The sequence below is a fragment of the Acanthisitta chloris genome, unplaced genomic scaffold (genome assembly GCF_000695815.1).
Source record: "Acanthisitta chloris isolate BGI_N310 unplaced genomic scaffold, ASM69581v1 scaffold6658, whole genome shotgun sequence".
NCBI classification, from domain to species: Eukaryota; Metazoa; Chordata; class Aves; order Passeriformes; family Acanthisittidae; genus Acanthisitta; species Acanthisitta chloris.
Window position 1 is genome coordinate 58,200 of NW_008686398.1, and position 16,430 is coordinate 74,629.

Below are 16,430 nucleotides of genomic sequence, written 5' to 3' on the forward strand. Positions count from 1 at the left end.
GGCAAAAAGAGGTCTTCACTTCCCTTCAGTGCCTCTGAATAGACTTGCAGCAGTCTTTATCAGGCAGAGAATGCCAACACAGACAGGAAGTAATTTAGCATTATGTCATAAGCCTGAAACCTTTCCGTGTTCTCTTTTTTGAACTGCATACTGATGAACCAAAGCATGTATTGCAGTTTAAACTTTGGGGGGGAGGGGGTTGTACTTCTTTTTTCTTTTGTACACTAATTATTTAATGAACCATATTATGCTCCTTGGAATTATATTTTCATCAATACCTTTCTTACTATTTCTGATCTAGCAGGAACACATTTAGCTATGGGATGTGACTCACCCCAAACAGGCATTTGTAAAAATAAGAACAAATGTACATATAATGAAAGAGAGAAAAAGCATAAACAGCCCAATTTTGCATATTCCATTTGATCTCTCATCAGGCTCTGAGACAAAATTATTCTGTCAAGACCATATAAATATGAAGCAACCCAGAATTTAATTAAACCAGGCTAGGTTGAACCCTAGTAAAAGGTCACACTGAACAAAACTTTATCTATGACAATTACTGACCTGCTACTCCAAGAACTTGTGATATAAATGATCATAAAAACTACAAAGAGTCACCCAAGGAGGTTCACCACTCTCTCTAACAACTGCTGAGTAAGTCTGGTAGTTCTTGAAAATTACTGATGCAGGTGATTATCAGAAAAAATTCAATATTATTATGAGGATCAGCACAGCCTTCCTGTAGCATCAGACAATTGGCTTCAGTTAAAGTTCCAAGATTATCCTTTTGAATAGAAAAAAAAAGATTTTCTTTCAGCTTAAAGTCATGTTAACTCTCATGTTCCAAGGTCCTTGAATCTCAAAATGATCTGGACCACATAAATGGTTCCTAGCTTTATGAACAATACATATTTTACTAAGAAATTCTTCTTGTCATGTTACCAGCATTTTCTGCTTTTCTTTCCTTCACAGTTGTCTTTCATAGCAACACAAACAGCACACTGAGGGCAGAGGTCATTTTCTCCTTTATTCTGGCCATTCGATTAGTAGCAAGAGATAAGTATTACATTAAGGAAGGGAAGCTGCTGACAGGCCTTGGAAAATTGTTTCATTGGCAAGGAATTTCTCCACTCAACCTACCTTCTCTTGATTCTGGCAGAGAAGACAATCACATTCAAAGCAATACTGGCGCACCAGTTGCTTTTGGCGTTCACTGGTGGGCATCAGTGATTCTATGTAGCTGATGGTGAGCTGTAGGCAGTATATAAAAAACAAGAGTTGGTATATTTTACAAAAACTCTATATTCAGTATATGTACAGCTAAGGTAACAGTTTTTGGATACAAAACTCTTTTCCAGCACAAAATAAAATGTTAACAGATCAAAAATAATTTCCATGGAAATTTATATACATTTTAAGATCAATATACACATTTTACAATATACACATTTACATTTCAGACAATATCGATCTTATACACATTTTAAGATCAATATTGTCTGAAATCATTAATCCCCCCAAATTATCAATATCACAACTTTTCTTCCTAATTTGGAATAAAAAGAAAAAAGAAAGGAGAGCAAAAAAGAAGAGCGAAGAAACACAGTATCTGAATTCCCTGTGCATGAATTCTCATTTTCTGTCTAGCCCCAAAGCTTAGGTGTGTATTTACCACTGCTGTTATACAACATCCAACTATCTCCAAAAATTTTATCTCAGGGAAGCACCTACTCTCTTGGAAATACATGTTTGAGCCTGAGGAAAGTTCCTCTTATGTCATACGCATGTTCAGTATCTCTGTGAAGTTTCCCTTGTGACCAAGGAATCACAAAAGCATTGCAGTCTAAGTTGTTGAAACTATTGACAAGAAGATTTGTTAACATGAGAAAAGAAAATTTGTGCTTACATTTGTGCCATTCTCAACTCCTCATGCTGTACAGAGTGAATTCCAACAAACTACAGAGGTCTGTAGTTTGTTCACTTTGATGCCTGCCAGAAGAAATTTTACAGGGCTAACCATTTGTAGAGTTCTTGAAATGTTTAAAGTGCTGCACAGGCACAAAATAATGATAAGGGAAAGAATATAAGAAAAAAAACAGCCCAGCTCAGACCAGCATGCAGTCACACATGCTATTGAGTGATTACACTATACGCCCAACACACTTTGAAAGACTCCAGAGGGGTCAGAGCTAAAAAAAAATCAGGTCACATTATTTCATCCTGAGCCTAGACACTTCAACTAATTGGGAGAATTTTCCGTTGGTTCTCAGTTAAATCATGAGAGTCCACTCAAAGAAATTACAGGAAAGCCTGACCAATTTGTATTAATGACTCTGAAATCCATTGTCAGAACCTACATTTTGCAAATTAGTGAGCATTCTAATTGAATGAGCAATTAACAAGAAACTAAAACAATGCCTGCATTTTTTTCATTTATTATCACAGTATAATTTGATTACATATTGAAGGAAGACTGTGTTAAAAGAAGTCTACTGAGATGGCAAAGTCAAGCATTTAAAATTATCATAAGCAGAAAGCCTGCAGAAAAAATAAATATGCTCTCATAATTGAAGATTAATAGTATAATTAATGAAAGAGACAAATTAAAGTTCCACAATTAATCAAAAGTTACAAAGTGTGAGAACTTTTTTGGGTTTTGCATTCTATATAATGTTATTCTTTCCCAGCTTGTGCATGTTCAAGCCAAGGGAGGAATAGTTTCAACACTATTGGCTTAGAGCAGAAGAGTCTGTACTAATAATTTACACAGGAGCCATAGGCTTCTTGCTAAGGTTTCTGCAGTGAATGGATGGAAATTGTGCTGCCTATTTATTTTCTTCTCTTGTCTCTCGAGCTTGGTCTCTTCTGCCCCATTATCTCCAGTGGTCTTCTTATTCTTTCTCTTCCCTATTTCTCCACATGAGTATCATTTTCCAGTCTTCTTCTCCACACCTGGTTATCTAAACCTGGTTTCCAGCCCTCAATTCTAGCTCCTTACATAGCCATTCTTGGTACAATGGGCCAATTTCATCATTGTGCCAGTCTCAGATATGCCCTTCTGCCTCATCTTACACCTTTTCTCCATATTTGATCACCAACACTCTTACTCTCCCAAGTTAACAGTCCTTGTTGCCCTACTCTGTTTTCTCAGACATCTTCAGTGACCCTACCAACTTTGCCCTTGCTTCCACAGTTAGTCCTAATCTGCATCCTCCCTGATGTGGTAAGAAAGTATGTCTCCCTTCCTTCCCACAAAGCAGTTTCCAGCCAAGCTGCAGTCCTAATCTCATCCTTCAGACATTCCAAATGCAAGTTCCCTCTCCCACTGCAAGCCTCCCAGTCGTTACGTCTCCTTGCAACTTGCAAGTGTTTTCTGTCAAAATTGTTCCACACACTAGCTGGTTCCCTGTCTTTTACCCTCTGCATAAACCTGTTGGGTTCTGACTCACATCCTAGAGCGCTTTAGGTTCAGGTGGCATCCAGCAGTAAAAGGGATTTAATCAAGTTCAGACACAGTGCAAGACAGTAAGAATCTTCTGGGAAAAATATTTCATGTGAGATTAATCTATTCTTGGCCAAAATATTTAAGACAATGGTTTAAACCCTATCATCACTGTTGAAACCATCATTAGGCAGCGTTCAGTTCTAATACTGCAAAGCAATCACAGAGTCAAAATCGAATATACTTCATCTATCATCAGCCTATAAGCTTTAACCCTTTCACTCTTTATATTTTTAGCTTTTTTGTTTGGGTTTTTTCAATTTATGCTGCAGAAACCTTGGAAGTAGGAACAAATTTCAAACCAGTAATTAATATTTTTCAGAGGTTACCAAAGATTTGTGGATATGAACAGTCACATAAAAACCTGCTCTGGATTAGAGCATATGACTGAGCAGAAGGAGGAGGACAAGAAGCTTCATGACACTGATATCTCCTTTCAGCATTTCAACAACCTAGGGTTTCTCTTGCTGTCAAAGGCCAAAATCCAAATTCCCAGTCCTGCTAGCAGAAATCCATAAGTGAAAAAAAGTTTGTAGTTAGCAGACTGAGTGGGAAAATATAATTAGAATATTTAGAAACATGACAAACCTAACAGTGACTAAGCCTATACTAATCGTTTAATCATTTAAACATAAAAATTCTGTGCTCAAGTCTGTCTCCTACACTTGTTTTAATTTTGGATCACTTCATTAGATGCAAGGCTCATTTAACTTGTACATATTTCGGAAATATGCCCATTTATCAAAGATTGTCTTAATAGTATTTGCATGTGGGATGCATGCTATTAATTAAAACATTATTTCAGCTGACCAAAGCTTGCCTCTTTAATGCATCGCTTATAAAGAATGCAGTAAATCTTTCTCCCCCAAACTGGAGAAATCTATATTAAAAAGCATTTATGAAGGCAAGGAATTATTTAACAGCCATGAGACTTATTGACTCTCAAGACTTGTTCCTTAAAAATGCAGCTCTGTCTGAGCCCTGCTTCTTGCTCTGACACAGAAATTCTTTAACCATGGGTATGGTGGTTAGTTTCTCATGTTCCTCATCTACCACATGAGGTGGACACAATTTTCCAGTACTGCTGTGCTGCAGTGGACTCAATTTATGTGTGTGTGTGTGTTGGTTGTTTTTGTTGCTTGCTTTGGCTTGGTTTGTTTGGGTTTTTTTGCAACAGACTACAAGCTACAAAATTTCCAGATAGAGAATGCTGGGGAAATTTAAAATCAATTATTTTAATGCAAACAGCAGGGAGTAAAAAATGAATCTTCTTCATTTTGCAATCATGGGTCTCGGGGTCTTAGGGAGGGCGGTGTACAGAAATCTGTTCCTGAGACAATTATATACTAAGTGGTGCATAGTCTCTGCTCTTTGTCTTTTGACATATATGATCAAAATGTCTTCTAACTCAAGTAAAAATTTGGTTGTAAAACCTGCAATGTGACAAAATGTAATGTGTCAATCATACACAGATCTAAAAGTTCTCATAGAATTACAATAAAAGAAACATTATATAACTTGGTTGCAACCTAACATGAAGTTAGATTTAACTGCTGGTCATCTGAAATTATGATTTGTATTTATCATTAATTTAAAAAAATGTTGCTCTGTAAAGAGCACAATCAGTTATGCAATTCCCTGAAGAAAGATACAAATTTGCTCTAACTGAACTCTGAACATGATGAGAAGCCAAGCATCATTTTGGGGCAGAACAACACCTCAGCTAATCCATCCCATCTCACAGCAGAACTAATTGAACTAACCATAGACATACAACTTCTGATTGGAGAGGAGGTGAAATCAGCATGTGTCTGCCTGCAAAACACCAGGTAGACTCAGTAATTAATAAAAAGTCAACTGAAATTATAGCATACATCTTGATGGTGTTTAAAGTGGTTACTTAAGGGTAGGGAAAAGATTAAGACCTCTTTAGAGCAGGCTGCTTGTCTTCTTGACAAAACTAGCTGACAGGCTATCTTATCATTGAAGGAGCCTTTGTGATCTCTAGGTGAATAATCTTTGCTTTCTGATAATCCTTCCCCATACTTTACCTTTCTTTGCAGCACTGAAATTTATTTTTTGCAAAGAAGGAAGAGCAAGAAGAAGAAACCTTTGTATGCTGTCAAAGTAACATCACCTAAAGTTACAAAAACTGTGATAGTCAGCACTACAGAGAAGTGGTGAAGGCCCCATCCCTGGAAGGGTTTAAAGCCAGGTTGGATGTAGCTCTGAGCAACCTGGTCTAGTAAAAGGTGTCCCTGCCATGGCAAGAGGGTTGGAACTAGATAATCTCTGAGGTCCCTTCCAACTCAAGCCATTCTATGATTCCACGATTATCCTGAAGAGCAAAAAGTTGTTAGAATTAGTTTTGAGCTGTTGGAAGCAAGTTTCAGCATTCAACAGTCTTAAGTAAGGCCATATAGAACAAAGTCTCCACAAAAATCCCTTGGTTTTTAATTCATGTTATTAGATTAAATTATGCTCAAAAACCTGCTACAGATTAGAGTCTACAGAGTCTTATGAGACCCTTTCTAGCCACCTCAATCCCACATTTATGCATGGAGACCAATAGTTACTCCCAAGCCTTTTCCCCTTTTCAGTTCTTTTGTCCTCCCCTCTGCTCCCTATCTCTTTCATTCCCTTTATACCACTTGTAGAGCAGAAGACATTTAAATTTAATGGTGAACATTACCAAATGGTAAAGCACTAGAATTTGTGATATTAGCATAGACCCATGCTGCCTTATATGAATTATAACAGAGTCAGAGCAAGGATGAATAAGGAAAAAAAAGAAAGGCTACCAAGCTTGAAGGAAATTTCATATCAGAGCCAAGTTTTCACTTTAAAATTCTAGATTTAATGAGGATTTTAAATGTAATTTTAAAAAGTTATATGAAATCCTTTATTCTGAACATCACCTGAAGTATTCATTGGCAAAAACCAAAGGGAACATAGTGTAATTTTGTTTAAAATTGTTATTTTCTGCCCTCAAAGAGCATAGAACCACATTAATATAAAACCCAAATAATATATGTAAAGATACAGCCGAACTTTTGTTTTCCAAAGGAAAATTCAAGGACCATATACTTCTCCATCTTATGATTTCTGAAACTTACTGTTTTCTTAAAGCTTCAGCTTGGGAAACCATAGAATTACACATGAATCCTTTCTTTCAATGCCCTCAAAAAAAAGTTAACATTCGTTACATGTTTTTGTAGTGCTTCAGGACTGGCAACACCGTCTTTGCCACAAAAAAAAAAAAGAAAGGCCTTGATGACTGGAAATTTCATGTGTGATTTTTGAAGTGATTTGTTTTTCAAATATACAGCATCATCAAATTTAGCACTTTCATCCTATAAGAATACAGACAAATATTTTCTGGCTCATTTTCTACTGCCTGAGATACAGTCTGGCCTTAGGATTTGAAGTAATTTCAAGGCCCAAACCAAAATTCAATTAAATTCCACTAAATACCACATGCTTTCCTGTCAAAAACATGCAAAGTCAAAAGAAATTCACCCAGACATGAGACTAAAATTGAAATGAAACAACTTCAATCAGAACATAAAAACTTTCTGAGGTTTTTAAAATCTTGCATGCTTTTTATCACTGACTTGATAAATATAATTTGAGCTTGACCACTCTGAAGTGTGGTTGGGGTATAAATGTTACTCCTGAATAAATCTGCATTATGCTGCAGCAGCTACATCCAAAGTAACAACATCTCTTCTAGTTTAAAACCAAAATAAGGTCTAGTGGTACCTCCATCTTTATATGATTGTGAGATGACTACAATGGCCAGGCACCTCAGCTACCTTTGCCTCTGTTTTCCTTGTGGTTACAGGTGGTCAACAACTCTTTAACATGAGTAAACTGCTGTAGCATACTCTGAAATAAAGCACTAAAAATTTGAAAAAATATTTTTACTTCTCACTTGCCCAATAAACACATCATATTGTAATGGCTGACACTTTCCTGCAGAAGTCTTATCAAGTTCGTTACTGTATGGACAGAAACCCCATGGTCCTCTTTCACTAATCTAAGCTTGACTTCCTACTTAAGCTTCTTATTTCTAGTAAATCTTAGTGCTTATTTATTTTCTATTAAATATTATATAGGGGATCTCATTCTGTCTAAATCTAGCGTAGATAAGACAAATTTTCTAGTAAGTTTTCCTCTTGCTTCATTCATCTTACCAGCTCGGAGAACCCAGTTTATTCAGAAAACCCAAACAGATTCCTCTCTAGCATGTATTTTCTCTCTCATTGGCTCAGATCATGACATCAGTAATGTAAGTTAAAACTCAGCTCATAACAGGTGATGTAGTTTCATGTACATACGTGTGTGAATTCAATACATGGCTATTAATAAAACTGAGTTCACCCTGCTGTAGGCAAACAGTAAGGCACTGTGGAAACAAGCTGTACCAAAGTCACCATGTAGAACACAAAATGAAAAGTGGGAGCAGTTGTGTAAGAGGAAAAGTAATTGGGTGTTGAAATAGTATTAAAGTCCTGACTTATACATACCCTCATAATATTTTATTTCCCTTCCTCTTGCCATAACAGATCTAAACTAATACCTACTGTGTAGCTTTACTTCGTCACCTAAGCCCATTTTCTTCTATAGACACATCCTTACTCAATGAATCATGTACTTGAGACTGAGACTTTTATTTCCAGCTAAGTCAAGAAGACACCTGCTTTAACACAGTGTGTTGATATGTGTGTGTAGTCTTCATGTTCCTTAAGGCAAGTATTCCTTTCACTACCAAACCCAGAAGCAATTGTTGCAACAAAGACACCAGAACATGCACTCTTTGGAAAATTCTGACTTTAACTGCCTCATTGGCAGCAAAGTTTCTTAGAAAATACAATATGCCCACATAAGGTGCAGTCATTTTAAAGCTTGTATTCACACAACTGCCAAGGTCACCACAAACAAATGAGTCCTAGTTGCCCTGCTTATAATTTACATTTATTTCCTGATTACCTCACAAATGACTCATAAGTTACACTGTATCTCTCACCACTGATTTTAACCTAGACACTTCTGTGGGTTACAGACCACTAAGCCTAAAATTTAGGTCATAGCTTAATAGCCATATTACAGTCTGCACAGTGCTCATACCTGCACAGAATTCTACCTCACTTCTCACTCCAGAAACACCAAGGGCCACATCAGGGCCTCTCCTCTCTTTAAAAGCTGGTTATTACAAAGAACTGGCTTATGAAATTTACTTAGAAAAATATATACAGGTACATAAAAATAAAATAGCTTCAGAATTTAGAACTTTAATAATGAAGCCAAAGGCATCCTGGGAAGGCATTAGAATCTATTGCATTTTAAAATAAACAACCTATCTTAATGAACTGGGAAGCCAAGAGGAAAGTTATGTTTCATGGATAAAATAGAAGAAAGCCATCTATAATTTGTCTTAAACAAGAATGACAGGCAGAAAGATGTCTAGAGTTAATAGCTCCACAAATATATATTGCATCCTAAAAGATTTCAAGGTAAGCATGCAAAAGCATTTCTGTTGACTCTTAAAAATGTTTTGCCTAAAAAAGTATTTTACCATTTACTTATTTGAAAGGATACATTAAAAAAGAAAAAATTCCACAGGGAGAAAAAGAGATATTACTTCTAAATTAGAAGATGTATGCTCTTGATACTCCCAGAGTTTGAAGCACAGGTGTGAGTTGTATTTATATTAGGTCATGATTTTGAAATGACAAACAGCTAGGACTGTGCAGGTCATTGGTGCATCTGAAGTTATAAATATACACACACCTTTGCAGGTCTTATTAAGCAAACTCAGTATTGAATTGCTGCAAAAGACATTTACATTTACTTTGAAATGCTTGCCTAGCCACAAATGTCTATTTGCAAATTAATACTAATGCTGTCATAAAAATAAGCTGAGAAGACCTTAAATCAAATCAGAAACCTCTCAAAAGGGTTATTTTGAAGTCTTCCCTAGTGAAATGGACAAGAAAGGAAACCTTGTTTTGCTGCTTTGACTGTCAATGAAAGGTTTACTATAACAGCATTGTTGCAGCCTGACAAATGCTTACTGTTGCAATGCCTTAGTGAATAATTGTAAGTGTTTCCATCAGGGTAAAGATGCTAAAATACAAACAAAATTAAGTGCCTAGAGGAGGAAAGGAGGAACATGAATTTATCAAGACTGCTAGTGATTTATGAGAAGTAATGATTACGAGGCCCAGGCAGTGTGAAGAGATGATTCTATTTATCATTTTCCCCCTGATAGCTATGTGCTAGAAAGTGGCATCAATATATCATCAAAATATTAAGCTGGTGGCCCTGCAGTCTGGAATTTATTTAGGGAGATGTCATTGTTGCAGGTGTCTGTGATGGAAGGGAGGACAAGTTAATTACCTCTTCACCAATCTGGATCTCGCGGACAGAGCGCAGTAAAAGCTGGAATCCTTCAAAAACGATCACGCAGTTTGGGTCACAGCTGTGGTTCAGTAAAGACATGCTGTGAGGGGTGGTAGAGGGGGAAAGAGAGAAAAAAACTTAACAGAGGAGTCGTCACTGCTATTTCCTTTTAATCACGTAAAAGTAGCTAACATGATTACACCTGAAGTATCAAGCAATTAAGTTACAAAACAAAATCCCTGGTAAATCAGCAGCTCTTGGTTAGGGGAGGAGAATTAATGTTTTGAAGATTTATATTCACTACTAATAGGAGCCATGCCTGGATATCTTCATGTGTTTCTGCCTTCTTTGTCCTCAGGGTGGGAGGGAGGCAATGGCCTCCCTGTGACTCTCCGAGAGACCTGAGTCAGGGGAGAGGGCAAGTGGGGAATAAAGTAACCTGGACAGTTCAGAGGAAAGGTACCTCGGGACTGACATATTTCTACTGCTTCTGCTCAGTTTCAGGGCTCTAACCTTATCAGTTACCTGGCTGTCATTGGAACCTCAGCTCAAAGGGGACAATAATCAACCTCTATTTCATATCAAGAGAAAATGGAGTATACTAGGTCCCAAAGTCAAAGAACTTGGCATGTAGAGCTGAAAGAAGAAACACAGCCATTGCCTCTGTTTTACGCATTTTTTGGTCCAGCCTCTGTTCTTGTGGCCTGTGACAGCTGAAGCAGCACAGCTCTTTGGGGAGCTGCTGCCACCCTCAAGAGACATATACGCTGCACAAACATGCCCTTCCCTCTTTTTGAAGGAAGCTGTTAAGGACAACATGCACTATACATTTTTGAGTCACATGTTTCATTAGCTGAGAAACAACTGACTTTGTGAGGCCAACATCAGTCCCATAGCAGAAGTGGGGCTGATGGTTCTTCCCCTATGGGAATGACTCATTGAAAGAATAATTATGGCATCATCAAGCTGGAAAAAGAATTTTTTGCTTATCCAGCTCCTAGTTGCATTTATTTGCTTTCCTTGTCTCCTGAGTCAGCAACTCAAAATCCCAACTGTTGGCAAAACAGAGCATGTTGCCGAGGGTCAGAGCCCTGCATCAAACCATGTTTATTCACTTTTTGATTCTTAAAAGAGGTATCAACAGGAGCCTTGATCTTTCAATATCCCTTTTAGCCTAGTATAATATCTGTGGTTAATCTCCACAAGAACCTGGTAATGTATGCTGGGAAAGAGCATCCATTATATTTATTGTGAGATCACTGGCCATCCTCCCAAAGCTGCTGGCAAGGAGATGTAGAGCAGGACTAGGGGATTTTGTCTAAAATATATTGGGATGATGAAACTATCAAGCCACACAACAATATACAACCTCCTAAAGAGACTAAACAAAGTACTTTTAATTTAATTTCATCTCATAGAAGCACTAGTGTTTTTGACAACAATTTCATCTGGAAGCAGATGAATTCATCTGTGAGGACATTTGCCCAGGACTTGTGAACTGCAGATTTCAGTCCACAATTTTCCCAGCTCAGAGTGATTTGAAACAGCAAAACTCAAACTGCTCTGAAGTGACTTGAGGAAAGAGTTCATCTCTTGGCAGTGCATTATCATTGACCACAGACAGATACTTTCTTGACAGTTACGGGCCTTTCTCAACCAAACCCAAACATTTCACTAATAATAATGTTCTAAAATAATATTTCATTTTTCTCAAGTATGTGAAAGTATTTGTTTCCATTCAACTATGAAATCAAATTACTGTTTTGCACTGTTCATAACTGCTAATTCCCATGGCCCCACTGCATTATCATTGACCACAGACAGATACTTTCTTGACAGTTACGGGCCTTTCTCAACCAAACCCAAACATTTCACTAATAATAATGTTCTAAAATAATATTTCATTTTTCTCAAGTATGTGAAAGTATTTGTTTCCATTCAACTATGAAATCAAATTACTGTTTTGCACTGTTCATAACTGCTAATTCCCATGGCCCCACAGACACCTTTCCCTTATTTATACCACAAAGCAGGCCTCAAGATGTTAAGTGTCCTTAGTCAGATCTTACATGTGTGACATTGGTAGGAAAATAAACAACAGTGACAGCTTCACTGAGGTATTGACAACATAGTTCAACAATGCATTAACCAAAAATGTAGATAGCAAAATGTAATTTTAAATGATAAATACTAATTTTCCATACTAATGATTACAGGGAACTAATTCTATGAAGGCAAAACTTTCACTGGTATATTCTTCTTATCTAATACAAATAAGAAATAATAACAAGGAATTCAAATAGTAACATCCATCTTTCAAGGAACATATCTTTTCACCTTACTGTTTTCTTTGTTATGGCAGTTTACTAATAAACATATTATATTTTTTCTTTTAATTGCCAGTTCTGAAGGCTCTCAGCTGCAAAATATCTGTATTCTAAAGCACCACTGAACAGGTTTCCTTTAACTAGTCCCAGTCACACATTTTTGAAGGCAACATTTATTCTGACTTAGAAAAGAATGCCACTTCCATAAAAATAAAATATAAAGATGAATCTTATTAAAACTGTTTTACCTCTGTAATCACGACTATTAAGAATATTTACAACTAGATCATATTTTTTATTTTCCTTTAATTTATTTGCATTTCCCAGTTTCTTGTTTAGACATGTTACCTGCTGCTTTGATGGCCCTTACAGCTACCTTGCAAAAGATGAAAAAAAACTAACATAGATTTTGCCTGTGAATGAAACAGTGTCCACAGTACCTGGGATATAGGCCAACACCAACATCCTGCATCTCTCCATTACTGATGGTGAAACAGTTACAGGTCACCTGTAAAAACAAGGGAAAAAAATACAGGATTACCAGAACCATTTGGAAACCCCATACTCCAGTTAAAAAACCTTCCAAAATAAAATGAAGGGGCGATTGGTAATTGAATGGGAAACATTCAAGCCCAACACTGGTGCTCTTTCATTTTAAAGCAAGCACATCTGGGGCACACTCTCCTGTAAAACTGCTGTCAATTAAACCCAGAAATATTAGTATCCTGCAAAAATGTGGGGTTAAACACATGCAGAGACCCTACTTTCCTGTCCAGAGAAGGGAAAAAAAAAGCCACCCTACACAGAGCCAGAGAAGCTCAACCCAGAAACAACTAACACAACTAACAGATGACAGCGACTTCTGATGAAAAGAGTTTCCATGCAGGGACTCTGCTGATGCCAGGCTGTCACAGCACCTTTTAATGCGTAGTAGTGGAGCCCAAAGAATAGATATGGGACAGTTTTGAAGTAAAAAGCAGCCTTGGTTGTGGCAACCTGATCCAGGCATAAATAAATACTAAGACTGTACAATAACCTATCTTTGACATTATGGGTATTTTGATTTGCATGTACAAGATCCCACCAAAAAGGCATGTTCAAACTGCCATTCAAGAGAAATATAACCTTTCCTTTAATCTCAAATATTCAGCCTGAAAGTGTATTCTTCCCTCCTACAATCACACAAAGCTAAAGTGGTTTTAGAAAAGAGTGGAGAAGAAGAGAAGATGCCTGCAAGCAGATATACCACTACCCTAAACTATCAGACTGAAGATTTTTGGTGTTCAAGATATATCAATATGTAGCAAATGATTAGCAAGTATTTTCATGGCCTTAAACAAAAAGCAGAACCCAACTGTGAATGCTTTTTTAAAATAATAGATTTTTTTGGAAATGAAAAAAAAGCATGTTTTTTAATTTATTTTTGAGATTTGTTGTCAGTTATCAATGACATACTAACAAAATATTTTATTTCAAAAAGTGCTACATGATACTGTATTGACAAGAGAAGTCTCAGGTCTCTTCTGCATAACATCGGATTATTAATATAATTAATTCTCATTAGAACAGAAAATGACTTAGAGTGTAATTTGGCAGACACAGAAATGAGATTTGAAAGTTGCAGTTTTATCCACAGAGTAATTGTCCAGAACAGTAAATGCACACCTATGTTTTAAAGAGGTACACTGAACAATTTAATAGTACAACTTATCCCACAAAGTGACAAATTATTATTTATGAGAGCATTAACCATAAGGTGAAAATGAAATCCTCTTTCAAAATTTCTCATAAATTCTGACAGGAACATTAATTTAAATAAATGTACAAGCAGTAGGGCATGTGCTTTTAGTAAATCGTTAGACAATACTTTGATTAGTCTATTATTTATGTAACCCATTCAAATGTTCCTGATCAATTACCAAATGCATGCATCTTAATTATTTCTTTCCTGCTGGCATTGGATATAAAGTGTCAGACAACTTCTGAGCAAAGATTAGTCCATTTAAAGTGGCAATTATCCTGGTTCTAAAAATATTGACTCGATTTTGGTATTTATTGAAAAAATAACGCCTTCCAGGTAAACCAGACAGAAAGCCAGCTTTGGTGAACTCTAACTCTCTCTAATGGATCGTGAAGTAGCAGAGGTCAAACATCTCTTAGAACTAAATTAACTCCTCTTTCTTGCAAATCTCTTCTAGTACCATAAAACTTGTTTATTAATAATATTTAATTCTGATCACCACCGAGTTACAGAGGCTGTTTCATAATTTTCTATTAAAGGTATGTATTTTATTATGTGAAATGTTTTACACACAGAAGTCACCATAGTTTTACTTTTTCCTTTTTGTAAACATGCATTACTTTTTCGTATCAGGACATATGTGAAAAATGTGAGAGGAATGGATAAGCTGAGACTCAGACATCAAGAGATACTTTCAAGAGTAGTTCTCTGTGAGGCATTTTTTAACCTCTCTGTTTTAGATATTTTCACAGTATGCAGGTGCTTCTCAATATCCCAGTGAGGTAGTGAAATGCCATCTAGTTTCTATTTATTTTCAGTTTCGAATATAAGACTGAGAATCCCAAGTATACAGGGCCAGATCTATAAAAGTATTTAATAAACAAACACAGGCAGAAGCCTAACTGCTTTCATGAATTTTGAGCCACATCATTTTGCACACAATTGTACCAGAGGCATAAGAAGTTTTCAGGTGCTCTGGGGTTTATTTAACCTCCTAGGAAACAATCTTTCTCCCCTTTTAAACTCAGGTATGAAAAAACCAATGGTGATACACATATAATGCAGACTACAAGTAATAACCTTAGTTATGGCTGCCTTTTGTGCTCAGCAAGTGGAGAGAGAGGAGCTGAGATTAGGGTGGTGAGAGGAGGATGATCTTGCCATTTACAGTGTGAGAAATTGTGATATAATGACACTCCTTCACAGACAGTTAGCATCTTGCAGCAAATATCTAATATGAAACAGCCATAGTCTGTCACCAGAGGATGGGGCTGTTTTTTTTGTTTTCTTTTAGATTTGTTACATTCTCTAAAATCTACTGAATCAATTCTACATTTCTATTTTCATTTATATAAACTTTTAAATCTCAAAGATCAGTCCTACCAAGGGGAGTTCAGAGATTTCCACACAGGATTGATGTAGACCACACCTCCCAAGAAACAAAAGGATGAAGGCATTTCTTTTACAGAACACCCAAAGAAAAATCAATTTTCCTAGCTTCCTAGGGCTCACAGATGTAGCACAAATAACAGCTAAATCTGAAGTATCTAATATTGCTGCAGGAGATCATGAGTAAGCTGCTGGTTCCTGAGGCAATTGTTTACAGAACGAAACCTACCAGGACTGGAAGTTAGCTAACTCTTTTTCTAGGGAAAAAAACCCCAACAAACAACAAGGCAAATCAAATAAAATTTTCTTCATGCATCACAGTATTTCTTTCAAGGTTCATGGTCACCTTGTGCTATATTTTTTCTGCCTTAATCGACCAACCTTGTTCCTTATGCTACAACCAGGTTCTGATTCTGTGTGAACGCAGATTTTAAAATAAGAAAAAGAAACAATTCTCAGCAATTGAGTGCCTCAATAAGTATATTCTTCCATACAAAGGCATGTCCCTTGTCGTCTTAACTCCTGGAGAATCATTTGTCTCAGTAATTTAATTTGTGCCTGTCCCTTCTGATTCCTCTAAAAATTCCTCTCTATCCAGCCATGAATCACTAAAACTGCATATCCACATATAGAGGCAGAACAGAGTACTCACAATTTGTTAAACCCACAAATAAAGAAAATTGCCACATATTTCAGAACTTCAAAGTTGCAAAGACAAATTCTTTGCCCTTTCTAAAATTTCTGAACTAACACATCTCCCAGCATGAGAACCAAGGGAAAATTCTCAGGGGAGAATCACAAACTTGTCAAACCTCCACAATGCAAATCTTAGAGGTATCCTAAAGTTCTCAAGGCTTACCATCATAGCCTGATTGGCCATACAGCTCAGCAACAGTTTAAAGAGTCAATTCTCAGTGGTTTTGGCTCCATGGCAATAAACCTTGCAAGTTTATTTAAAAGGAACTGCTATTTCAAAAAAAATAATATTAGAGAAACTGATTGAATTAAATAAAAAGATTTGTTCGAGAGGCTGCACATATTTTAGAGAGGTATCCTGTACTCG

At 36.6% G+C, this 16,430-nt stretch overlaps 1 protein-coding gene across 1 annotated transcript in view; it reads right to left on the reverse strand.

The window, feature by feature from the left end:
* Window positions 1-12,787, reverse strand: part of SMYD3 (SET and MYND domain containing 3) — a gene marked incomplete at its 3' end in the record, with an annotated part of 37,621 nt that extends 24,834 nt beyond the window's left edge. The window contains exons 1-3 of the mRNA XM_009080096.1: window positions 12,678-12,787; window positions 9,908-10,010; window positions 1,144-1,254 (exon numbers count right to left, since the gene is read on the reverse strand). Of these exons, the coding sequence (XP_009078344.1) occupies window positions 1,144-1,254; window positions 9,908-10,010; window positions 12,678-12,787 (324 nt within the window). The remainder of the gene's footprint in view (window positions 1-1,143; window positions 1,255-9,907; window positions 10,011-12,677) is intronic.
* Window positions 12,788-16,430: the final 3,643 nt, after the last annotated feature.